Source organism: Scleropages formosus, chromosome 8 (assembly GCF_900964775.1).
Source record: "Scleropages formosus chromosome 8, fSclFor1.1, whole genome shotgun sequence".
Lineage (NCBI taxonomy): Eukaryota > Metazoa > Chordata > Actinopteri > Osteoglossiformes > Osteoglossidae > Scleropages > Scleropages formosus.
In genome coordinates, this window is record NC_041813.1 from 14140133 (window position 1) to 14164968 (window position 24836).

A 24836-nucleotide genomic window follows, 5' to 3' on the forward strand; every position below is an offset into this window, starting at 1 on the left:
ACTCTAATTTATTAGTTGCTAATATTATGCCTGCTCATGCATTTCATATGACAAAGTTTTATAATTCTCTGAAGTAACTTTTTTCAGATTGATTAATTTATCTTGTACAGAGTTATCCATCTAAATTTAGTGCCAGTATTGAAATGAGAGCAATCCATCCACCAGCCCTATCTGTATACTGGTCACAGGTGGGCTGCTATTTTTTGTGTTTTTTTGCTGTTTATTTTTTCCCCACTTGGTCATCTTTATAGTGGTGCCTTGTGCTATGAAAGACTGCCATAACGGCTTGTGAAAATCAATAATCCTGGCTTATTGAGTACAGCAGTATTTTGCCTGGTTATTCAGTCACTTTCCTTCCACGCAGGTACTTAATTCAACGGCTTTCACTTTACAAATCACGCAGATGCTTTGTATACATGATTGTATACACCTTTCTTCAAACTCCACCCATAAAATATTTATGGAAAAACTTAATATTAGTAATGCATGGAGAGAGATTTGTTTACGACTGATATTGCACCTGGTGCAAATGAGATAACCCCAAATAAACTGGTGAAAATCACATTTTGTTTGCAAGTACAACAACGAATTCCTGTCTAAATAAAAGCACTTGTTACCCCAAAAGTGTTTGATGCCATTACTTCAGGGTAAATCATGCTGTCGAAAAACTAACAATCTTCCGCAACGACCCCCACTACAGATCCAGCTCTGTTTCTCAGCCAGTTTTTACAGGTTTTCTCAAAGGCAACTGTGACCTCCACACCACTAGGTGGCGCACTCGGAGTATTAGGCACCGTGAACGCTACCTTAAATTCCGGCAGCGACTGTTTGTGGACGCATGATGATTACGATTTAATTTGAGCCGCAAGTATGTTTTGTGACTGGAGATCCGCACTCGTTAGTTCATACGTCTTCGCTCCTCGGTCTGTTGGCTAAGATCAAAGTGTATATTGTGTTTCGGCATAACAGGAAGAAGAACAAAATGAGTAAGAGAGGTAGCGTGTCCTGGGTGAAGCCAGCAGAGCCCTCTTTCCTGCGAAAGTTCAAGAACGATGTTGGCTTCAAAGAAGGGCCCACGGTGGATACAAAGGTACGGAGTGCCTCCCTTTCAGGTGTTCGGTTGGGACATTAACATACATACTATCGTATGAAATTAAAGATACGCACCCGCTGCAGCTGTTAGTTAATCGAGTATTATATTGTATAAAGAAGAAAACACGTTTTAGCAAACATCGGAATCCGTGGAGAATGGAGATATATATAATTTAGATGTTTGTTTTTTGGCGCAGAGACAGATGCCTGCCGCCGAAGACGATAGTAGTGGCGATAGTGAGCGTGAGGACGAGCAGCCACAGGTGGTAGTGCTGGAGAAGAAGCATTTAACTGCTGAAGAGGTGAAGCACATCAAAGACCAGATGAAAGAAGCCCATGATGAAGGTGATTCTACTAAACCTCTCGATATGTGAAACAGCTGTAATATCTGTCACCAATTCAAAATTATCAGGGACTCCACTCACCCTGCACCCGACCTTAAATTGCTTCCCTCTGGCAGGTGATATAGGACAATTAACTCACATACCACTAGGATGAAAAACTGTTTCTTCCCTACTATAAAATGGCTGAATACTGCCTAATTTTGACCCCCCCCCTCCATCCACACATGTAATTGCACATGTTTTTATTGTTCTACTGTATTTTATTTGAATTGTTTAATTTTTTGTTTTTATACTTAGGTGGTTGCATTTTATATTGTTTGAAGAACTTAGAATATCAATTTTGTTTTGCACAGCAGGACAATGAGTCTTCAGTAAGGGTTTCTGAGCTTTTTTTTTTTTTTTTTTAAGGGCATCTTAACAATTATGGGTTTTACTACCCCTATCAAACTTGAAATATAAAGTACCATAACCCTTGATGAGGATTCCATGTATGGCATGATGGCAAAGTGAGTAGGGCTGCTGTCTCACAGCACCTGCGTGGTGTGAGAGGATGCGGGTTTGATTTACCCCCCTCAGTTTGTGGTGTTTGTATGGGTTTCCTCACACAGTCCAAAGACAAGCTCTTCAGGTTCCCCCATAGTGCGTGAGTGACAGAGAGAGTATGTTCCACTGATGTATGGATGAGTGACCAATTAAGTAGTGTATCTAGCACTACTTAGCCCACACACCTTACTGAGTAAGGTGTGTAGGCTGATAACACTACATAGAGTTCATTGGAAGTCACTTTGGAGAAAAGTGTCTGCTAAATGTGAAATGTATCCTTTGAGTAACATCTCTCTCTTTTGTAGTCATTGTTCATGGAGTTGTGCCCATGATCCATTTTTTCTCCTCTTAAAGACCAGCTTCCTCCAGATGGCAAAATCCTGTTCAAGAAACCTGCAAAACGCTCCTCTGAGATGTTTCAGGAACTCTTCAAAATCTCCAGCAAAAAGAAAAAAGCATGTCAGGCCAAGGGGGAGGAGGATAATGCACAGAAAAAAGTGAGAAACTCCAGTCTTCTCTCATTTGGAGAAGAGGATGAAGATTAACCTCACACTGAAGGATAGGTGAGTTCTTACTAGAATTGGACTCTTGCCTGTATTGTAAGAAAGGAGAAGCTTCCCTTGTTAAGGGGAAACACCCCATAAAGAGAATTCAGTATAGTAGAGGACCCTGTGATTTGCTCTGAAGATCATATATTGACAAACCCCTTATTTTGAGTTGTATCAGAAAGGTTAACTGCAATGTGACAACTTAAGATAGGCTTTTAACTTGTGTTCCTTACATGAAGTTAAACAAGAAGGTTGTGTGTGGAAGCTATGTTCTTTTGGGGCCCAAAAAGACTGGTTTTACCTATGTCATGTACATCTACTCTAAAGGCAGGCACTTTGAACTATGGACATGAGCTTTTAAAAACTACCCCCCCCCCATGCCACCTATGATTATTCCTAACAGTAGGTGTGGAGAAGTTACCATTGCATTTAACCTGGAGAATTAAGTTTTGCTCATGGGTTTGTATAAGCTGCAGTTGTACTGCTTTTCTAATGCCATTTGAGTTCCAGCCTAGCCCCCTGCTATCTTTGAAAGGGGTTCAAAGCTCCCTCTGGATCCCTGTTGGGGTTTAGTCCTGAGGTTGGAAATTTAGTTTTAATAAAAGTAGCATAGCAATATTCACTGCAGAGGAATATTATCTAAAATCTTCCCTGTAGGATTACAAATGGTTCACAACCTTTTCCTAGAGGTCATTGGAGGCTTTCAAAGAAAAACTAAATGGATTTATGAAAAAATCCTGTACAAGATGTTTGGGTTACTTCAAGAATTTCTATTTACCAAACATGAAAGACATGTTTTCTGATGGCAGTGTTCCATACACTAGAATTAGAGTCCAAAAATAAAATTGTGCACACAGGGCAGAAAAACTTATTCCAACAGGAACCATGCTTCGATTTAATTAAACAAGTTGATTCAGTACTGCTTACAATAAAATTAATGGGCTTTTGTAAAGTGTCCACTATAACCAAACATGTACGAGGTTGAAACATTCTGAAACTGCTGTGTAGCACAAGCCACCTCTTTTAGCTTGGCTATGAGTCATCCCTTAATTCACTGCACCCAAGTACAGCAGTTGGTCCTCAGCTATTCTCATAGTAACCTTCTTGTACAGACACCACAGGATATACTAGTTTTAAGAACTTTTGTGCTTTTCATGTAAAAGATGCACGAGAAAAAGCAAGTCACACTACTTACATCAACATTGCTGAATAATGCTGCAATGCTTGTTTGCTATAGAAACCACAGAATAAAATACCAGTTTTGCTATATGCCCATTAAAACTATAAATATAAAAAGTTATCCAATAAATGTGTACTGTCTTAAGTACAAACAGCAAAATATTAAAACAAGTATCAAATGAAGGAAAAATGGGGACAATAATTCCACTATATAAAAACCTGGCTGTTCTAGTCCTGGCAGGCTGCAATCCAGCAGAACTTTGTTCCATTAGATAATACAGAAAGGCTGTAAAGAGCCCATGATATGACTCGTTTAAATTAGAAATAAACAAAAACTTCTAGTACATACTGTGTGTATGAGGTTGCTTTTTCTTCCTCAATGTCTGCTACAGTGGCATTTAATTAAAATGCAGGAAGTAAGAATAAAATTAAGTGAATAGAAAACATAAGCACAGAAAAGACAGCTGAGTGGTGTCTTGTCCTAGTGTGAAAATCTTTAGCACAATAATGCTGCTACAGCATGTGCCTCAGCCTATTGACACCACCCCCCTCTTTTTTTTTTTAAAATTTACAATTCAATGACCTCCCTGTCAGTATAGTTGTGCTGTGGATCCACTTGGACACCTCCAGTCCTTGAGAACAGAGGTTCATTAGTAGATAATGAACACTGGGAATCTATCTACTGGGACATAGCTAATGGTGCCTACATGTGCTCAGGATGGCTCTGAAGGCAGGAGATCATTTCCTGGACTGGCTTCCCCTCAAAGCAGATCTGGTAAACAGCAGTGAAGAGTGGAAACCTAGACCAAGAACAACATAAGAACAGTTTTCAGCAACAGTGAATTACAAAGCCCTCAACATGCAGTCACCCTGGCTCTGCTACCCCAACTGACATTAACTACACCAAAATGAACAGAGCAACCAAAGAATTAAGTTCCCTTCCTAAGGGACACACAGCACATCTGAGCTAGATTGACTGACACTGCTCACTTGTCCACCAGGCCCTTCTGCTTGAGGATGTGGTAGACCTCTGCTGAGGTGGCTGGTCCTTGGAGTTTCTGGCCATTGAGCATCTCCTTCTCCAGCTCCTCAATACTCTTACAGAGAAGGAGGGTGGAGGGGGAAGAGAACCACACTGTCAATTACTGATCACCGGATTTGTCCCAATTCTGAATTAGACAGGGTCCCTGATTTAAGTAAATGTTTTGCCATCACAAACTTTAGTATTTAATAAAGCTTGCAAACCAATTCAAATCATGCACCAAAACTTCAGCTGATTTGCTAAGTGCTGCCTTAAGTGTGTCAACACCCTGCTCTAGTCTTTACCACAGTTCATCATCATGAATATTTACTCTGGATCATAAATACCTAGCCAGAGGACTCAGAACACACAGGTGTGTGCACAAGCCTGTTTGCCAGCCTGGTCTCTGCATGCTGCTCAGCAGGAGAGATACTGCTATGCTCCTGTCTGAAATGTAGAGCTAACATTTTGCTGATTTACATTCATTAATTTTCTTAAACACCATACAACTCAGTAAACAAAAGCACATCAACAACTGATGACCTTTAGATACATGACTTTCAAAAGCAATCAGCTGGCCAACACCAGTTTTTCACAGCACATATTTCAGAGTAGCTGCACATACACTTGCAGACAAGCCCCTGTCCCCTTTTGTCACATTCAACTAACTGGCTGAAACACACATCACAGTAAAACCAAAGGTAATGTAGTAAAGAATAAGTGATTGCAATCAGGTCACAATTATGTGAAAATTCCAAGTATAAAAGGTGACTTTCACAGAAGTCATGAAGCAGCATCAAGTGGCATAGCTCACCTTTCCTGTGGTGGCAAAGGCCTCGGCCACACGGCGGTTGCGGCCCCCATAGCAGGTCGTAATGAGGTCGGCCACACCACAGCTCTCTAGGAAGGTGGCTGAAGACACCGCACCATTCTTGTTGAAGAGCTTGGCAAAGGCAATCATCTCCATGAGCCCCAGGCGGATCACTGCTGCCTTGGTGTTATCACCGCAGCGCAGCCCGTCACAGAAGCCTGCCCCCACAGCAACAATGTTCTGCAAGAAAAGGGAGGAGAAAGGGGGAAAGAGCATCACGACACAGATAAAAACCCACATTTACACTTATTTAGCAGACGCTTTTCTTCAAAGCAACACACATCTCGGAGAAAGAGAACATTACATCAGCAGAAAGAGACTTGGATGCAAACACGTGGTTCTAAATAATTGATAACTTGTCACATTCTACAATACAAACCAGCCATAAAACCCTTAACTCAAGACACAGGTAATGCCTGTCATAGATGGCAGACCCCTATTCCAGAGTGACTAAAGGATGCAAGGTTCAAACCCTCTTGAAGAGACCAATGATCGAAGTGCCAAGAAAAGTTACAGTAGTTGGGTGTTCCATTATTTCATTTTACTTTCCACTGACAGCAAGTCTTCAGCAATAGGAAATATTGTTGAGCAAGAGGTTGCTTGCAATATAAATACTGAATTCAGTAGAATTTGGTATTATAGTAAAAATGGCCTATATAACCAAAAAAAAAAAAAAAATCATACAAATTCAATACCTTCATGTAAACCACAGGATATCAACTTTCAAATACCACTGTACTGAATTTTGATTATGTAGTAGGGGAGCTTGTTTAAAAATGTGTAAAATACTGACCTTATAATGATCATGTGGACATAATAGCAGAACAAAGGAAATCAAAGTGCATGAGCCAGAAAATACAGTTCTAACATTATAAAATCAAAACTTAAGAGCTCAGACATATGGCTATGAGATATTACCTTTAGGGCTCCGCACAGCTCTACTGTGTCAGCATCACTTACGACTGTGATGCGGAAGTTAGGAGTTTGCAGCAGCTCCTTGAACAGGAGGCCATTCTCCATGACCTTGCTGCCTACAAAACAGAAGTTATACTTGGGTTAGAGTTTGTCCAGAATATCCAAGTATGGAAAAGAAAATGAATGTGTTTGAGCATATGGATGTCTTCCAGTATTTTCCGTTTACCTTACATGCCAATCAAAGGCTCAGCATAGGACTCTGTTCCTTGTTGGGTAAACATACTCCTGCCACCAGCTGGCGATACATCACACACACTGCGCTTTCAGTCCCAGGGCTCCAAAATGTTAAATTTTTCCTCATGACAGAGGACTGGGACACATTAGTGACATATGTAGTCTCAGTCACAAGATGTAGACCATGTTTGAAACACTTTGGCTACTTGCATTTTTCACAGCTCTACAAATAGGGCAGTAGTACCATAGTGGTTAGAGCTGCTGCCTTTGCATTTGCACTTACATGTTTACTCATGCATTCCACCTCAATTTAATTCCACTTAGCTGTGTTGGTTTTTCCAACCTCTATACCAATGCAAATTAAATTTACTTAAGTTACAAATTATTTCTTCTTATTGAGCATTGTCTCCCTACATAAGGCCTGAGAAGGCCAGCCAGCAGTTACAGATGCACCCCATGCCAACTGAAGATGACGACCAACTGCCACGATGGACAAGACGTACCATGCTGAGCTGGAAATTCAAGTTACCATACAGCAACAATATCAGTATTACTTATAGACTGGCTTAGAATTGTTACTTAATCTAGAATGCCCGTGATGGGTGGGCAGCCACTGGTCCTTTGACCCCTAGAGGTTCTTCCCCCCCCCTTTTCCTTTCTGGCCAGTAGACATACTTATAGCTCTATAAAAGCATTATGATAGTCAGTAGTCAACTGTATTTCTTTATCTGATGTATTTGTTTTTCTTGCCTTATGCCTGTATTAATGTGCTCTGTGTCACTGCATGAGAAGAGCATTCTATAAAAATAAAATTGAATTTGGAGGTAGTAGGTTTGAATCCCACCTCCTCCTGTAGTACTCTTGAGCAAGGTACCTACCCCAAAACTACCCCACTATATACTTGGGGTAAATAACTGCAAGTAACTTAATACTGTAAGTGACTTCGGATAAAAGCAGATAAATGTAACTATCCTTAAGTAATCAAAATGAAAACTTCATACTTAAGCATATTAAAAATTCTAGTTATACATAATGAGTCGTAATAAACGGGCGCTACTTTGTGATGCGCATCAAAACATTGGTCTACAGCGATTGTCAGCTTGTGGGCCGGGCACGTGAGGCCAAGGTAGGACAGACTTTTCAGACATTGCTGTCAAGTGTCTTGTCTGTTACTTTGGCTTTAATGTTTTTACCCTCCTCAACATGGCACCAAAGCATAAATATGATACAAGTGACGGTGATGCATGCAAGAAAAGGAAAATGGATCACTACTGAAACTAAAAGTTGAAATAAAGCGATCGGGAAAAGGTGAAACGCCAACGAACGCTGGAAAAGTGAACATTAGTTTTTCCATGTTTTGCACATGTAGGCACGCTCTCTCACTCTCTATTATAAATACTGCAGTTGTCACAACTATGCTTACACCTCAACCAGCAGCTTCAATCAGAGCACTCTGCTATGAGATACTTCTTCCCACTTGGAAAATCTCACTCCAGACAACTGTCTACATTCTCAAACCTACCTTGCTTTGCTCTTCCAAATCCTGTCAGTCATTGTTCCCCATTCCAGTTCCATGTCTCCTTGGTAACACCACCTGCCTTGTCTCTTGATCATAATTTCAGATCCTTGCCTCTGTTCAGTTCACCAATCGACCGACCATTCACCCGTCGCCGAGAACATGTCTAGTCCTTTGATTCTGAATAAAGGATTCTTCACTTGGATCTATTGTCCTCCGGTCATCATGACAGTAGTAACATTATCTCTTTCTATGTCTGTTATAAATACTGTAGTTACAATGTAATGATAAATGTATTACTGTATTAGTGTTTATGCATAGAAAGGTAACGATATACAATACAGTAAGAAACATTTCACAAACTGAAGTTAAATACCCACCATACCAAACTGTTCCGACTTATGTCAAAATCCGACACTATTTTGCGGTGCGCATCAAAACATTACAGAACTCGCTCGTAATCTGGGGACTGCCTACAATATTCTTGACCTCTACAGTAGGTTGTTAACCTGGGGTCTCCAGATGGGCTTGCTTTAAAACTAACATGGTCTACCCAAATCAATGTCTAAAATATTACTATGACAATTATGTGAAGGTAATTTTTTTAATTCAGTATTTATGATTTATGGACATTTTTCTACAAGGAGTCCTTAACCTTTATCCAGTTTATACAACCCCAATTCCAAAAAAAGATTGGGACACAAATGTGAACAAACAGAATGCAATGATTTGCAAATCTCAAACCCATATTTTATTCACAATAGAACATAGAAAACATATCAGATGTTAAAACTGAGGAAATGTACCTTATTTTTTCCTTAAAAATGGTAATTTTGAATTTGATGGCCACAACAAGTCTCAAAAAAGTTGGGACAGGGCCACGTTTACCACTGTGTAGCATCCCCTCTTAACAGTCCGTATACGTCTGGGAACTGAGGAGACCAGTTACTGGAGTTTTGGGAGAGGAATGTTGTCCCATTCATGTCTGATACAGGATTCTAGCTGCTCAACAGCCCTGGGTCGTTTTTGTCGTATTTTTCGTTTCACGATGCGCCAAATGTTTTCAGTTGGTGAAAGGTCTGCACTGCAGGCAGGCCAGTTCAGCACTCTGACTTTTCTACTACAAAGCCATGCTGTTGTAATAGATGCAGTATGCGGTTTAGCATAGTCTCACTGAAATATTCAAGGCCTTCCTAGAAAAAGACACCATCTGGATGGAAACATATGTTGCTCTAAAACTTGTGTATACCTTTCAGCATCGATGGTGGCTTTCCAGATGTGCAAGCTGCCCATTCCACAGGCACTAATGCACTCCTGTACCATCAGAGATGCAGGCTTTTGAACTGAGCGCTGATAAGCTGGATGGTCCCTCTCCTCTTTAGTCCAGAGGAAGCGGCATCCATGGTTTCCAAAAGGAATTACAAATTTCAATTTGTCTGACCACAGAACAGTTTCCCCACTTTGCCTCAGTCCATTTTAAATGAGCTTTGGGCCAAGAAGGCGGCGGCATTTCTGAATTATGTTCACATATGGCTTCTTCTTTGCATGATAGAACTTTAACCTGCATTTGTGGATGGCACAGCAAACTGTGTTCACAGACAATGATTTTTGGAGGTGTTTGAGCCCATGCAGTGATTTCCATTACAGAATCATGCCTGCTTTTAATGCTTTGGGCCTGAGGGCCCAAAGATCACAGGCATCCAATATTGATTTTTGCCCTTGTCCACAGACATTTCTCCAGATTCTCAGAATCTTTTGATGATATTATGTACTGTAGATAAGATATTCAAAGTCTTCACAATTTTACATTAAACATTCTGAAGTTGTTCCACAATTTTAAATGCAGTTTTTCGCAGATTGGTGAACCTGTGCCTGAGACTGGGTATAAAAAGTTTTAGAGAGGCAATCATGTTACTGACCTGTTGCCAATTAACCTAATTAGTTGCAAAATGTTCCTCCAGCTGTTTCTTTTTTAGTAACACACTTCCAGCCTTTTGTTGCCCCCGTCCCAACTTTGAGACGTGTTACGGCCAAATTCAGAATTACCTTTTTTTTTTTTCTTAAAATGGTACATTTCCTCAGTTTAAACATTTGATATGTTTTCCATGTTCTGTTGTGAATAACATATGGGTTTATGAGATTTGCAAATCATTGCATTCTGTTTTTAATTTACATTTTACACAACGTCCCAACTTTTTTGGAATTGGGGTTGTAAAGGGAGTCCGTGGTCTAGAAAGGATTAAGAACATCTGCCCTACGGAAAAGCATTATGTCAGTGTTGGACATCAACTTGAGTCTGCTTAACATACATACACAAATACTTTGACAAAATGCATACACAAAAGGTGTAAAGATTAGAGCAAATGTAGGCAGGTACAGATATTCTCTCAAGACAGCTGTCAAATCTAACTTCGGGCAGGGAGGACATGTCTAATAAGAACACTTTACTTCTAGCGGATGATGTCATCATTGTAATTTATCACTCATTACAATCTATTTGAAAAGTGATTGTATACCAATAACATTTCAGCACAATCAATCAAGGCTTACCAATTGTAGTTTCACAGAACTTCTCTGCAGCCACCTCATTGGCAATGTTGGCACCCATCAGCACACTCACATCAATGCCCATCTTCTCTCTGATGATGTCAGAAATAAGTCGAAGTCCCTGTGGTCCTTCATCAATACCCTACAGGCAGGGTAAAACATGAATCGAATCCTTAGCACATGAGGTCATGCAGAAGACCCCCCAGTGTGATAGCCCCAAGTGAAATGTATAAAGGAACCACTGTCAGGGGTCTAGAGGTAACACTGCACTCCAAACAAGCAACTGCACTTTCACTGCATACAGTTAGGTAAGGTCTTTGTAATGCTCCTGGTGAAACTAAATGACCAATGGCTTGAAATCAATTGATAAATATATAAAGAGCCAAAAACTATTATAATTCAACTTCTCTCAAAAGTAGAATATAGACAATAGCACAACACAAAAAGAAGAGTAGATGATAGCTGAATAGTTTTAATGTCACTGGTTCTCTGGGCAAGTCAATTTATTATTGTGATGACAGTTATGATTGTGCTCAGCTTGTACAAAGTATTTATCAATTTACCAAGTCACAAGACTGTCTTCCAGATCTGTTTCAATATGTCTACCGCTAATTCAAACTGTGGAATTCAGGTTTTTCCCCTGTTCATGATAAGTTGGTTAATTTTCTTATTTACTAATGACCTTGAGTCAAAACAGCTCTTGGCCAATCATGCTCTGATAAATCAGCTGTATAGCTATTGCTCTACTAAGTCACTTCAAAAATTCAGTACATGAGGCTTGTCACAGATTGTTCAGACATTCAATATACACAGGACAAGATGTTATACCCCATATGTATTTATCAACAGCTGTACACAAAGACCCAGTCCAACCAACATGAAACCACAGAGAACATCTGATGGAGATGTCTGGCTACATGACCCGATACCAAGAAGCTTAACTACCTTCTCCAACAAACCCACCAACCAAACCAACACATCAAACAACCGACAGGCTACAAAACATGAGTACATCATTGAGGTTGTCAAGTGGGCACCTCCCTTCGTCAGTGTTTCGTTGAATTAGGCTCATGACACCTCCGGGAGGCTCAACAGTGCAGTTTAGCATCCCACCCCTTCCATACACATGTTAGATGCCATTCACTCTCAACAAATACTGCACCTCCACTAACTCCACAACCAGTTAAACCACAGGTCCATACATACTTTCTAGACACTGCACCTTCATATCCACCTGCAGAAACTACAAATACAACACTCCAACTTAAACTACCCTAATTAAAGGCCACACCTCCTTAATCACTTCCCATTATTACCCACCTGCCACTAAATTTTCTACCATTACTCACCTCCATCCAACCTGCAACCCCAACTACCCTGCTCTCTTTTCAACCACAACCACTGACTAGCCTTCTCTGCCGCCTCAGACAACTCCTTCACCACCGCCTTTAATATTAAATTCCCCCAACAATGATGTAACTGATTTGGCCATAAATCCTCTAACACTCACCTCCACCGGTCTCACCTGAGCCAGCCACCCGCGGTCTCTTGCCTCTGCCACCAGATCTGCATACTTTGACAGCTTCTGCTCATAAGCCTCCCCAATAGCATCCTCAAACGGCACCGTCAACTCTACAAAGTACACAATCTGCTCACACTCCGAGTATAACACCATGTCTGGACGCAATGAAGTAACTTCAATGACCTGTGGAACCTGGAGCTGCTTGCCCACATCAGCCAGCAGTCTCCAGTCCCATGCGTTACCCCACCTACCAGGGCACGTCTGTCCTTGCATAGGGCTACTCTCTCCTGCCCTCACAAAACCAATTGTTTTAGCCGCACTGCAAACAGGCAAGGAATTCACCACCTGCCACTTGCTCTCAAAGATACCTGCCAAACATCTAAGCACTCAATTATGGCACCAAGTATAGCGCCCCTGCCCCAAACTAACCTTACACCCTGACAAAATGTGCCTTAGCATCACCACCCCACTACACAACTTTTTAATTTATTTTATTTTTTATAGAGCGCTCTTCTCACGCAGTGACACACAGCGCTTTAACACAGACATAAGGCAAGAAAAACAGATACAAACAAAGAAGACGGTCAACTAATGGCTACCATAATGAAGAACTTATTATAGAGTTATAAGTATACCTAATGGCCACTGGGGAAAGGAACAAAAACTCCCAACTGAAAGTTGAGGGAGAAAAAACCTCTGGGGGTCCACAGACCAGTGGTAGCCCACCTCTCCTGGGCATTCTAGAAAATAAATTTGTAAGCCAGTGTTTAACAAGTAATTACAATGTTGGTAAACTTACAAGAGCCATCACCACCTGCCCACTGCTTAACAGTCTATGGTGTTGGCAGCACGTCAAAAGTTGTTCCAACAATGAACTTAAGGCAACTTGCCTCCATAGCCCATACATCTTGCTAGTGTGATTTCCTTCTCTCCACACCATCCCAATTCACCCACTGGCCCTGCTTAACTAATGCAACCGCTGTTGCTCGCCTCCTCTTCCTGACCCCGGACCTACTCAATGACCAGTCGCCATTTGTCTGCCTCTGGGGCAGCACTCCACAACTGCCTAATATGGCCAGAGCCAAACCCTGCCTTCCCCCTTTGCACCTGTCCAACCACATCCGACAACACCAGCGCCGCTTTAGCGCTTTGGACTGCATCTCTGGGATTCCACCCCCTACTTGTCCTCACCAACAGCACCACCTTTTTAACAACCTCACCTTTTGACTCTGCTAGAGTCAGCTCCAGACCCACCTTCACACACTTGAACTCTTCCACCAAACTTGTCACTGGCAGCTCCAGTATACCCTTACCATATAACGCCACACTACTTAAACAGCGCGGCACTCCCAGCCACCTTCTTACTGCCATACTAATAATCCACTTGAGCTTTTCAACCTCCCAAACAGAAAACTCATACACTGTGAGCGGCCACTCAATACAGGGCAAGAGTCCGAACTGCAGATACCACAACTTTAACTTACCAGGAAAGAAGGATGCATCAATGCTCTTTATACCTTCCACAACCACCTCCCTTAGTGCCACAACCTTTTCCTTGTCACTTAACACAGAACTATACCACCTTCCCAAGCTCTTAACTGGCTTCTCCAGAATAGATGGAATTACTTTCTCATCAATACAAAACTTCTCCTGCACCACCTTCCCACTAACAACCGAGAGACTCCTTGATTTACTCGGCTTAACTTGAAGTGGGCCAAGTTGAAGGTTATCATTTAGCTTGGACAACAAACGACGAGTACAAGGACCCATAGCTGTAACTGTCGTCATATCATCCATAAATGCTCTAATAGGGGGTAGGCACATCCCATCCAACAGCCTCTCACCACCAACAACCCATTTGGAACCCCTTATAATAACTTCCATTCCCATTATGAAAGCCAATGGTGTAATTGTACCTCCAACCAATGCCAAGATATTGCATAGCCTTCTGTACTAAAACAAAATATCTGCAAAGTAGGCTTTCACCAGCCTCGTAACACTTTCAAGAACCTTAAAAAACCTGAACACCTCCCACAGCAAACTGTGCGGAACTGAGAACAGTACAGATCATTTAGGTGTCACTCTCAATGACATGGCAAAGAAGTGCTGCACATATGCTGCTCTCTGCATTCTACTGTCCTTGTAAGCTCCTTGGTGTAGGCCCTTTCCATTGCAGTGACCTAGTGGTGGGCAATAAAGTGCATAGGCTGATAACACTATATAGTGTTCATTGTAAATCGCTTTGGAGAAGTATCTGCTAAAAAAATACATAAATGTAGAGTTGGAAGAGCATACAACAATCTACAGCAGTCACGATCTTCCATCCTCAGCTTGTGACATGTAACCAAACTATGACTGAACACTCCGCAGCAAGCACCTCCGCTACACATCAGCTTACTTCAGCCCTTCAGACTGGAGGAAACGGGTCACTGGCTCTGCAGGGATAGGCCTCAAACACCAGAAGAATCTCACTGTTAAAACACTCAGAACATTTCAACTTAAAAATACATCATTGTATTGCACTGGGGGGGGCGCGGTGGCACAGTGGGTTGGACCGCAGTCCTGCTCTCCGGTGGGTCTGGGGTTCGAATCCCGCTTGGGGTGCCTTGCGACGGACTGGCGTCCCGTCCTGGGTGTGTCCCCTCCCCCTCCGGCCTTACGCCCTGTGTTGCCGGGTAGGCTCCGGTTCCCCGTGACCCTGTATAGGACAAGCGGTTCTGACAATGTGTGTGTGTGTGTGTATTGCACTGGGAACTGGAATAAAGACAACCTCAATCAGCACAGCACAGACAAACCAACAAAAGAATTACACAATATTCCACATGCCTATATACACAATTATGGCAAAGATGTTCAACAAATGCAAAGATATGTCATAAAGTAAAGATACAATTCCTTAGAATAATATAAGAAAAAATAAAACTACAACAGAAAGCTTTTTCCATTCCTGGATGTGCCAGGGAAGGATCAGGTACTAAAGGAGACTTGCTCCACTTTTCCTCATCACCACTGCCACATGCATATCCATTGTGTCTCCTATAGAAAACGAATATTTTCTTTAAACTTACAGAAATCTCCCTGCTTCATACGTCTTATATGTATATCCACCCAAGCTGAATATGGCAAAATACCAATTCAGTTAGCTGGATTGCACACAATAATTTCTCAGCATAGTGTAGTCCCTCATTATTTGTCAACTTAAGTCTGAAAAAGTGCTATAGAACAGTCTCAACTTAAGGATTTGTGGCTTGTTCATTTCTCCTGTGCCATTAAAGCCCTTGATTAGTTATTTACATCACTTAATATGACTGACTTACCAGTTTTTCTCTACTTTTCAGAAAGGAAATTTTGTCAGCTATAATGTTCACATTTTACCTATTTATACAGTGCTAATTTTGCAAACAATGAGAAAACATTGCAACTGTTTGTCAGCTTTCTTAAATATTCTGGTCTAAATTGTGATTGCCATTAACTCACTCTAGGCCAACAGCTCTGACACTTTTTCTCTAGGGATTTCTGAAGCTTTGTATTTAGACTGAATGACAAAGCAGATCCATTAATATCAAAATGGAAATTATGACCATGTGAGGGCAAAAAAAAGAAAAGAGTAAGTTCATCTCTAACAGGCTTAATTGCATGCAATCACTCCATTCAATTCCCATTATTACAGGACTGAACAACCTTTATTTTTTATGGGAAAAATATGTCAACTGAAATTAAAAATTTAGTGAATATTTTGCACTATCAGTGTCACTTTCAGGCTCTACTTACAACCCCAATTCCAAAAAAGTTGGGACAGTATGGAAAAAAGGAGTGATTTGTAAATTGACTGATATTCAAAAAAAAAAAAAAAAAAAAACAAAAAAAAACAGTAAAGACAAGGTATTTAATGTTTTACCTAATCAGCTGCATTGTTTTTTGAAGATATGTTTATTCTGAAATTGACATCTGCAACACACTCCAAAAAAGTTGGGAGAGGGGTAATTTAGCTAATAATGTGACAAGTTGAAATAACAAGGTGATGCGAAACGGGTGATGTTAAACAGATGAGGCAATCATGTCACAGTATACAAGGAGCCTCAAAAAAAATTTTCCACACTGTTACAACTTTTTTGGAATTGGGGTTGTATTTACACAATTTATTTCTAAACGTGTACTGAATCTGCTGTTTTAGCTGTGCCTTCAGGAATCAATTTTGTGATTAGATGAGACTGTCCATGTGACAGTAATAAGGAAACAGTAAATACAGTATTTAGTTAAGCAAGAAGCTTAAATTCTGCATGGTTTACACAGTAGAATGCAATAGACAGTGAATACAATAACTTGCTGATGTAAAATTATAGCAATACTGGGAAAAAATATTGTACCAATAAGGTTGTTGTACTAAAAAGGTATACATTTTCATACATTGTTGAAGCAGTTTTTCATTTTATGAGATGCCATTATATTGGGGAAGGATGTAGTGTGTAGAAAATTCTAGAATGTGGAAATGTGAGATGTAGATATAGAAATATGCACATGGGCAAACAGAACTGTTACCCTTACCTCCTAGTCTGTTATGCAAGCGCCATTCACCATAATTATTCCCGAAGATCACAGTCACATTTAGTGTCCTGCAGTTAGTCTGTGCTAAATAGAACTGGAAGTGGAGTGGTATAAAAAACAACAATGCTGCATACCTTGATAAGAGTGATACCACAGGCAGTCTTAGGCACACAGCCCACCATCTCATCGCAGAGTTTGCGGATGAACTGGTGTGGCACTACAAACACCAGCAGATCAGCATCCTTTGCTGCATCTTGGAGCTCAGGCACTGCAACCTAAGAGACAAGTATGGGGGGGAGGGATGTGAATTTTCCTAAAACGATTAATAAAGTATTATCCTATCCTATGAGAAAGGCTCCCTGCGAAGTCTATGTTAACTGTAACCAGGACTGAATGTCCACATGTCTCCTTTCCATTACTTAATTTAGCTGACGGTTTTCTTCAAAGCAACTTAGTGTTAAACTACCTACAATTAAAAAATTTAACCATTTATACAGCTGAGCAATTTTCACTGGAGCAATTTTAGGGCAAGTACCTTGCTAAAGGGTATTACAGCTGGAAGTGAGACTGAAACCTGTGACCACTGGGTCCAAAGGCAGCAGCTCTAGTCACTACACTACCAGCTACCCCTTCCTCATCTCTAATAACATCCTGAAGCTGCCCATATCAAGTTCAACACTGGTTACAGCCTGTGGTTGTGGTCAAAAGGTCTAGACACCAATTCCTGCAGGACCTTATATCTCCCTACAGCCCAGTAAAAGCAGTGTGTTGCTCCAGCTCTCATCACCTGGTGGTCCCCTTTACAGGGGGTCCAAAATCAAAAATCTGTAGGTTCTTGGTTTTGGCTCCTAAAAAGGTAGAATTCACCTTTTCACTTCTCTCCTGATCTACTAGCTGCTCCACACCATTACATCATACCATCTTTCATGACCTGTATTTCCTATCTATTTATAGTTACTTTGTAATGTGCACCAGCAAAAATGATGATACTGGACACTGATTGTGTTGATGTCTGTATCTCACTGTGTCTGCACCCTGATTTGTCACTTTGAAGAAACATCTGCTAAATTTTATTTATTTACTTATTATACACACACACACACACACATATACTGTATATAATATACATATATATGTATATATAAATAAATAAAACCTTTGCCCAAAAACATTGCCTTTTTAAAAGGAGAAAATAAGATTTTTTTGATAGTAATACTTTGCTTTACATTGGCTTTACATTAAGTCAACGACAGCCCAGGAATGGAAGTCTGAAGTGTGAAGCACAGCTCTGTGGCATACACTACATGTTGTCATACCACATTCTCAGGCAGCTTGTAACCTGGAAGGTACTTGACATTCTCATGCTCTGTGTTGATGATGTCTGTCAGTTTCTTGCCGTTGATACTCTCCTCAAAGACCCACATTTTCACTGTAGAGGAGAAGCGTTGGAGTCTTTGTGCATTATTGCCTATGATTCTTGCAATGGCAGAGCCCCTGTTAAAATATTTCAAACCATCACAACACATTATATACATATAATAGACCTTTTCCTCATACAGCAGGGTTTTGTACAATGAAAACAGTTAAAAAGCATTATGAAAACATACCTTTTTCCATACAATGGTACTTTTTCCTTTTAATGAGAAAATTTTAGGTACACCGGCTATTTTACACGCTGTGCTCCTTCTGTAAAACTACTCTACATACTCTCTACTTCCTGTCACACTGAGGCTCAGCCAATCACAGAATTATTATGGTAATCCCAACGAAAACAGAGTCAATACAAAGCTTTAAAAATGAATGTATGGAAAAGTTACCACACTGAAATCGCATACACAAACTTTGTAATATGAATACCCTACGCAAATAAAAAGTGATTATCTTGACTTGTGGTTTACCTGTCGAGATCCGAAACTAGTGACGCTGCTGGTGGACAAAATTATTAAAAAAAAAAGTCTCCTGCTTAATTCATTCAATACCAATTCAGATAGTAAGTGAAGGTTCAATTTTTCAATTTCAATTTCATTTCATTTCATTTTATATTTTTGTTAAATATATCTTCATCTTTCTCACGCACAGAATAAATAGCTTATTTCGGTTAATTTAAGCGTACTTAATTTCCTTCCATCCATAGGAATTCGCCTAATAACAGGCTGATCAGACGAGGGCTGCGTGTACATACAAAATTTTGGGCAAGATAGCAGTGGACCACGTGCAAAAGAATGCTACACACAGGACACTTCTAAAAATTATGCTCCTCCTGCCGCGGCTACGCCATCCCGTTATTTAAGACCAAGTCTCTGTTGTACACTACACTTTGCAAAGGTACAGAGTGTACTGACTGAGGGCAATCATCAGCAATGAGTCATCTCAATGTTTATTACAACGGCCCGAAGAAATTTGCATCGGCCATCGTTACGTTAGCGTATCGTAGCAGCGAGCAGACAGAGACGGTAATAATTCACACTTACCAATTTCCAGAACCGATGATGCACACTTTCAGGGGTACGGCCATTGCAGAACAGTAATATTATAGTCTGTTTTAAATGACGATGTTAGACAAAACAAAATCTCGTTGTAAAACACTGCAGTCATTTACTAAATCAAAACGATTTAAGTGAGCTTGTGGAAGGCCACTTTTCATGACATCACCCAATCGATGTCGTGGAGCAGTATGGGAACTGTAGTTCTACAAAAGTAATTCCGATAGGGGTGTGTAGTTAAAATTCTTAAACATATACACACACACACACACACACACACACACATACATTTTCGGAACCGCTTGTCCCATACGGGGTCGCGGGGAACCGGAGCCAACCCGGTAACACAGGGCGTAAGGCCGGAGGGGGAGGGGACACACCCAGGACGGGACGCCAGTCCGTCGCAAGGCACCCCAAGCGGGACTCGAACCCCAGACCCACCGGAGAGCAGGACTGTGGTCCAACCCACTGCGCCACCGCACCCCCTCCTAAACATATATAATCATTATTTAAACTACAATTATTAAATTATTTTAATTTGACGTGATCGATTTATTTAAGTTTATCCAGTCTCTTCTCGATGCAAACCAATTACAATCCTTGAATCACTGAAGTTTCAGTCACTTTGGACCGCGAAGCGTGGTCAGCCTGGTGGAGTGAAGTGACAGTGTGTGACACATCCAGCTGCTGTCACTAGAGCGAAGAAAAGAGGGCGTGGCTGCCTTTTCTTTCACGTACTTCACAAAATATCTTTCAGTAGGACTGTCGATTTATTTAAAAAAGAATTGGTTATGTTCAATGCCATGGGCTGTTTTTGTTACAATCGGTGCTGGCCGTTCGAACCGCTGTCACCGCTACTCTGGCTCTTGATTAAGGAACTTACATTACTCCACTAGAGAATACCAGTTATCTAAATAGGTCAGATACTGTATATCGCTTTGACAAGCGATAAAAGCGTCACCTAAGAAATGAAAAATAATGTTATAAAAATAATGACCCACATTTTATGACTCAGTACGTGTAGCTTCTGGGTTTGTGAGTGGAACACGGTATCCGGGTTCACGGAGCAGTGGAGGGAGTGACCGAGGCAACGCTCGTTTCCAGTGGGAAAGCGCAGTATCACAGTACATCACCGCAGCAGCAGGACCGTCACCGCGGCAAGCGAAGCGTCGTCTCCCCTCACCGGGCATGGACGGAGAGGGTGCCCGAGACGGAGAGCCAACCCGCCACAACGCGATGAATTTCGCTTTTCTTCGTGGCTTCATCATGTGGCTAGTTCAACTCGTGCCACTTAGTCTTATGTTCTAAAAAACAGCTACACGTTGCAAGCATGGAAAAGATGTTCAACGTCTCGCACCCGGGGACCCATAAAAGCAGCTCGGGATCGTCGGATCGCGGCCATCCGGCCAAGAGGCTAGGGGGGAGCGGCTCCCGCAGTCCAGGGCCGCCAGGCAGTAGCCGCGGAGGAACGTCGGCGAGCAGCGGGGGCGCGCAGCTGGAAGGAGTGCTAAGTAAATACACGAACCTGCTGCAGGGCTGGCAGAACAGGTAGGGAGGCCAGGAAAACACACCGTTGACGTCCAGTAACGAGTTAACATCGGTCAAGCGTGAAAACACACAGACACGTAGACAGACATATACACATAACAGTTCCTTTAGGAACTGTTCTTACACCGAGGTGGAAGGACGTAGGTTTGTCAGTGATTGGTATGATTTTTTTTTTTTGCTAGGATTCTACCACATCGATGAAGATAGAGGAAAATAATACTGTCTGATAAATCCAGTTTTACTTGAGAATGTTCATATTCATACAACTAAATTTAATGGAAAACCCCCTTTTGTCGTGTTTAACGGTGACGTCAGTCAATGTATCACTACCACATTGACCTCCAGTGTAAAGTGTGAGTTTTATACTTTGCACTATAACTATTGCTTTTACCCCTGGCATTCATTTGTTCCTTTTTGCGCTATGTTCGCATTGCTAATTTAAAAACAGTAACCGATCGAGGGTATTTAACTACAATTATTAACTAGATGTACAGAGATTTAAACTTTAGAAATATAAAGAAAACTGCAAATGACAAATAAACTTAGATCCGACTTGTAATTGCCATATTCCAGAAATTCCAGACGTTTCCCTCATCAGCCTACTGTGCTTTTACCGAAGGTTTTTATTATACACGTCAGTCGCGGTTCTCACTCGTACTCTGCGCGAGGGTTCAGACCGGCGCGGAGGGGGCCCGACTGCCTGCCACGTTTACCAGTTCACCGTGTCTTCGAGGGGATCGATCTAGCTTGAATCCCCGCAGTAGAAAGCATCTTTGTACGCTGTACTATGTTGTACTGTAATTGGGCTGTTTTCACTTGGTCTCTGTTACTAAGGGTTACTGGTTCCTCGGCACCAAACGGATACACGCCACTGACTTTGCATGCGTTTTTCGTCTTGCAACCCTTGGCACGAGTGCGTGCAAGGGCTCACTCCAACCTTCGCAAGTGTTTCCGGCTATTTGTGACGTCCTTTATCAGTGCTTTTGGGCGTGAAGTTAAAGACTGACTGGATAGTGGCTGGGGCTTTGCAGTGTCCTTCAGGAAAGCTTTTAAGGCAGAAAACACATGTGAAGAAACGGATAGATAGGCCTAATTACCGGATGCTCTCCAATACACTGTCTGGTGGCCACGTGCAGTTATGATACACATTGAAGTCATGCAATTTGGCTGTTGACTCACACTAGCTGTAGTGTGGAGATGGTCTTTTTTTAATTTCTAATTTCTTATTGGTCTCATTTCTTACTGTTTCTTATTGTTCTTTTAATCCATCTGAAGGCCTCTCAAGTTCCTAATTTCTTCTGCCCATTTCTTTAATCATATAAATATTTATTTAAATCATTTGACTCAGGTCTATATATCATCCAAATTTCTGGTGATGTTAAGTATATAGTGTATATTTTCTTCCTGTACATATATATGTATTTTCATGCCATGATCCTGTACAACACAGATTTCTGATAGATATTTTGATCAATTTATTAATTATCATTAAAACAAAGTATAAGTACTGTAATATTTTACAAGCAAATATTATAAAATATGATCACATTATCATTTTTATGCTGAAAAATATATTTTATTCTGGTATTTTAATTAGATTACATTTTTTGTCTGGGAACCAGTTCTTTTTTTAAAAGAAAAAATGGTGTGTTGAGTGTCTCTGTCACACGGAACCGAGGACGCTGGGACGGCTGGACCCAGGTGCAGGATCGTTCGTCAGGAATCAAGGGGTCAAGCGAGTTCTCGTCGTTGGGGACAGGCAAAGGGTCAGTCAACTGGCAGTCAGAATGAGAGCGAGAATCCAGGGACGTGGTCAGGGGATGAAGCGAAGGGTCGAAAACCAGAGAACGGATACAGGAAGCAAGGAATGAGGAAGAGCAGGACATAGTGCAGGAGGCCGGTTGTCTCAAATGAGATTTTGCAAGTGTAAAGGAGCTGAAGAGGGTCTTTTAAAGGTGAGTGGTCAGTCAGGAGGGGGGGGGCTGGCGCAGTGAGTTGGACTGGGTCCTGCTCTCCGGTGGGTCTGGGGTTCGAGTCCCGCTTGGGGTGCCTTGCGATAGACTGGCGTCCCATCCTGGGTGTGTCCCCTCCCCCTCCAGCCTTACGCCCTGAGCTGCCGGGTTAGGCTCCGGCTCCCTGCAACTCCGTATGGGACAAGTGGTTCAGAAAGTGTGTGTGTGTGTGTGTGTGTGTGTGTGTGTGTGTGTGTGTGTGTGTGTGCGCGCGTGCACGTGTACTCAGTCAGGTGCTTGATTGGTGTCAGGTGCTGTCGATTATGGTGCGGGCGTGGACGTGACAGCCTCACAATGGGTATTTACGTAATGGGATAATTTCACAAAATTGATTAAGATCATTATGTGAGGGATGGGTGTACATTTCTTAGGGTAAAAGAATCAACTAAGCGGCAGAATAACAAAGGACTCCTTCGTTGTAACCTTAGGATAAATGTTGTTGATCAGTGATTTTGGAGTTGACTGTGGAGAGTCATACCGTGCTGTTGGTTAGCTGAAGGAAAACAGTAGCATGTTTCTAATTATACATATATATGTTATTCCTGAATAAGTCGTGGTACTCTGAAAAAGCATGTTGTTTATCGTATGAGTTCAGTCTAGGTTATGACTGACTGCCCTTCCTGCTCACAGTCTCTGGGTTTCCAAGGTAAGGGAGGGTACATCAGTGGCTTACCATTATATTATATTTACTTTTACATTTATTGATTTTGCAGACCGTTTCCTCCAAAGCAACATACATCTCAGAGAAAAATACCATGAGTGCATTACATCAGCCTTGTTCCACAAGTGGCTGGACAGCCTTTCAAGCAAAGATATAACATGAAACTGCAGAGTGAGCAAGGATCGAACTCCAGATTGGAAGCCTTTTGAGCTAAACGTTTCATCACATGTGCTTGGTTAATGAACCATATGCTTGTAGAGGGAAGCCTGACCAAGTCCTCAGACCTGAATGTGCTGATTTCATTCCAGGAGCTTCACGCATGGGAACATGCACCAAGGAAGAGAAAAGGACACACTCCAATATTTGGTTATAACATTATGTGACAATATGACATTGGTGCCAACATGGTAAAACACCTGTCACTTCTCAACCAAAGCTCACATTACCTAAGCAGAACACAGTGCAGGTCACTATGAGCTTTCAGAGCAAATCTTTTCCCTCCTTTAGAGCATGTTCTGGAAAGGAATAGGAGTTTAAAAGAAGCAGTAAAGCAACAAATACAAAATAATAACAGATATTGAAAAGAATAATCTCTGTATGCTCAGTTTACTGTGAAACTTTTGTCTCTCCAGCATTTGAAATGCATATTCACAGTGAAGAGAGACATGGTCCAGCTGCCTCAGTGCACCTTCATAGTTCCATCAGCTTGTCTATGACAAAGAGGCAAAGAATCAGGGGCTGGGCAGCTGGAATATGGAGTCCAGGCAATTTCCATCTTTGAGCTGCTTACCAGCAGTGGAGGACACTGGGATTAAAGTGTATGGTCAGATAAGAACTGACACATTTCACTTCATTGTTAAATGAAGTAAACATCCTGTCCTATCATATCCTGTACTGTGCTATCCTATCCTATCCTGTCCTGTCCAGCCTTGTCATTTCATGTCAGGTCATGTCCTGTCCTGTCCTATCCTATCCTATCCTATTCTATCCTATCACGTCCTGTTATGTCACGTCATGTCATTTTGTATTCTGTCCTGATGCAATATACACCTAAATATATGTCCTGAGGAAATACACACACGGCGGGTTTGGTAGGTTCCCGCGGTGTGGCGGGTCTTGGGTTTAAGCCCTGCTTGGGGTGCCTTGTGATGGACTGGTCTCCTGTCCTGTGTGTCCCCCCTCCCCCTCCAGCCTCACTCCCTGTGTTGCTGGGTTATGCTCCGGTTTGCCGCAACCCTGCTCAGGACAAGTGGCT

At 41.6% G+C, this 24836-nt stretch overlaps 3 protein-coding genes across 7 annotated transcripts in view; 2 read left to right on the forward strand and 1 right to left on the reverse strand.

The window, feature by feature from the left end:
- Positions 1-789: 789 nt before the first annotated feature.
- Positions 790-8543, forward strand: kiaa1143 (KIAA1143 ortholog). 4 transcript variants are annotated; one of them, XM_018754729.1, is made up of 5 exons: positions 790-868; positions 970-1090; positions 1290-1437; positions 2334-2542; positions 7167-7308. In XM_018754729.1, exons 2-4 carry the CDS (start codon positions 983-985, stop codon positions 2522-2524), a joined length of 447 nt encoding a protein of 148 aa, XP_018610245.1. In that variant the 5' UTR covers positions 790-868; positions 970-982; the 3' UTR covers positions 2525-2542; positions 7167-7308. The 4 variants fall into 4 exon arrangements, with proteins under 4 accessions (XP_018610245.1, XP_018610247.1, XP_029110310.1 ...); XM_018754731.1 differs by lacking the exon at positions 7167-7308 and adding an exon at positions 8370-8543 and having other exon boundaries at positions 837-1090; XM_029254477.1 differs by having other exon boundaries at positions 838-1090.
- gpd1l (glycerol-3-phosphate dehydrogenase 1 like) lies at positions 3791-19536 on the reverse strand. 2 transcript variants are annotated; one of them, XM_018754727.1, is made up of 8 exons: positions 19349-19536; positions 18194-18371; positions 17012-17152; positions 10814-10952; positions 6517-6629; positions 5542-5778; positions 4697-4803; positions 3791-4506 (listed from the first exon to the last, which is right to left on the reverse strand). In XM_018754727.1, the coding sequence occupies exons 1-8, from the start codon at positions 19390-19392 to the stop codon at positions 4410-4412; spliced, it is 1056 nt and encodes a 351-aa protein (XP_018610243.1). In that variant the 5' UTR covers positions 19393-19536; the 3' UTR covers positions 3791-4409. The 2 variants fall into 2 exon arrangements, with proteins under 2 accessions (XP_018610243.1, XP_018610244.1); XM_018754728.1 differs by having other exon boundaries at positions 4426-4506; positions 4688-4803.
- A 737-nt stretch (positions 19537-20273) lies between these two features.
- osbpl10b (oxysterol binding protein-like 10b) overlaps positions 20274-24836 on the forward strand; it is an 85193-nt gene continuing 80630 nt past the window's right edge. The window contains exon 1 of the mRNA XM_018754802.1: positions 20274-20908. Coding sequence (XP_018610318.1) covers positions 20691-20908 — 218 coding nt within the window. The 5' untranslated portion in view covers positions 20274-20690. The remainder of the gene's footprint in view (positions 20909-24836) is intronic.

What these genes read in the sequence shown, in the direction of transcription:
- kiaa1143 (XM_018754729.1), top strand. Translation starts at nt 983, where the DNA reads ATGAGTAAGAGAGGTAGCGTGTCCTGGGTGAAGCCAGCAGAGCCCTCT. An exon ending in GGCCCACGGTGGATACAAAG is followed by an intron (nt 1,091 to 1,289) that starts GTACGGAGTGCC and finishes TTTTTGGCGCAG; the next exon opens with AGACAGATGCCTGCCGCCGA. An exon ending in GAAAGAAGCCCATGATGAAG is followed by an intron (nt 1,438 to 2,333) that starts GTGATTCTACTA and finishes CTCCTCTTAAAG; the next exon opens with ACCAGCTTCCTCCAGATGGC.
- gpd1l (XM_018754727.1), bottom strand. Translation starts at nt 19,392, where the DNA reads ATGGCCGTACCCCTGAAAGTGTGCATCATCGGTTCTGGAAATTG. An exon ending in CCTTTGCCACCACAGGAAAG is followed by an intron (nt 4,804 to 5,541) that starts GTGAGCTATGCC and finishes CTTCTCTGTAAG; the next exon opens with AGTATTGAGGAGCTGGAGAA. An exon ending in CAGAAGGGCCTGGTGGACAA is followed by an intron (nt 4,507 to 4,696) that starts GTGAGCAGTGTC and finishes TTCTTGGTCTAG; the next exon opens with GTTTCCACTCTTCACTGCTG.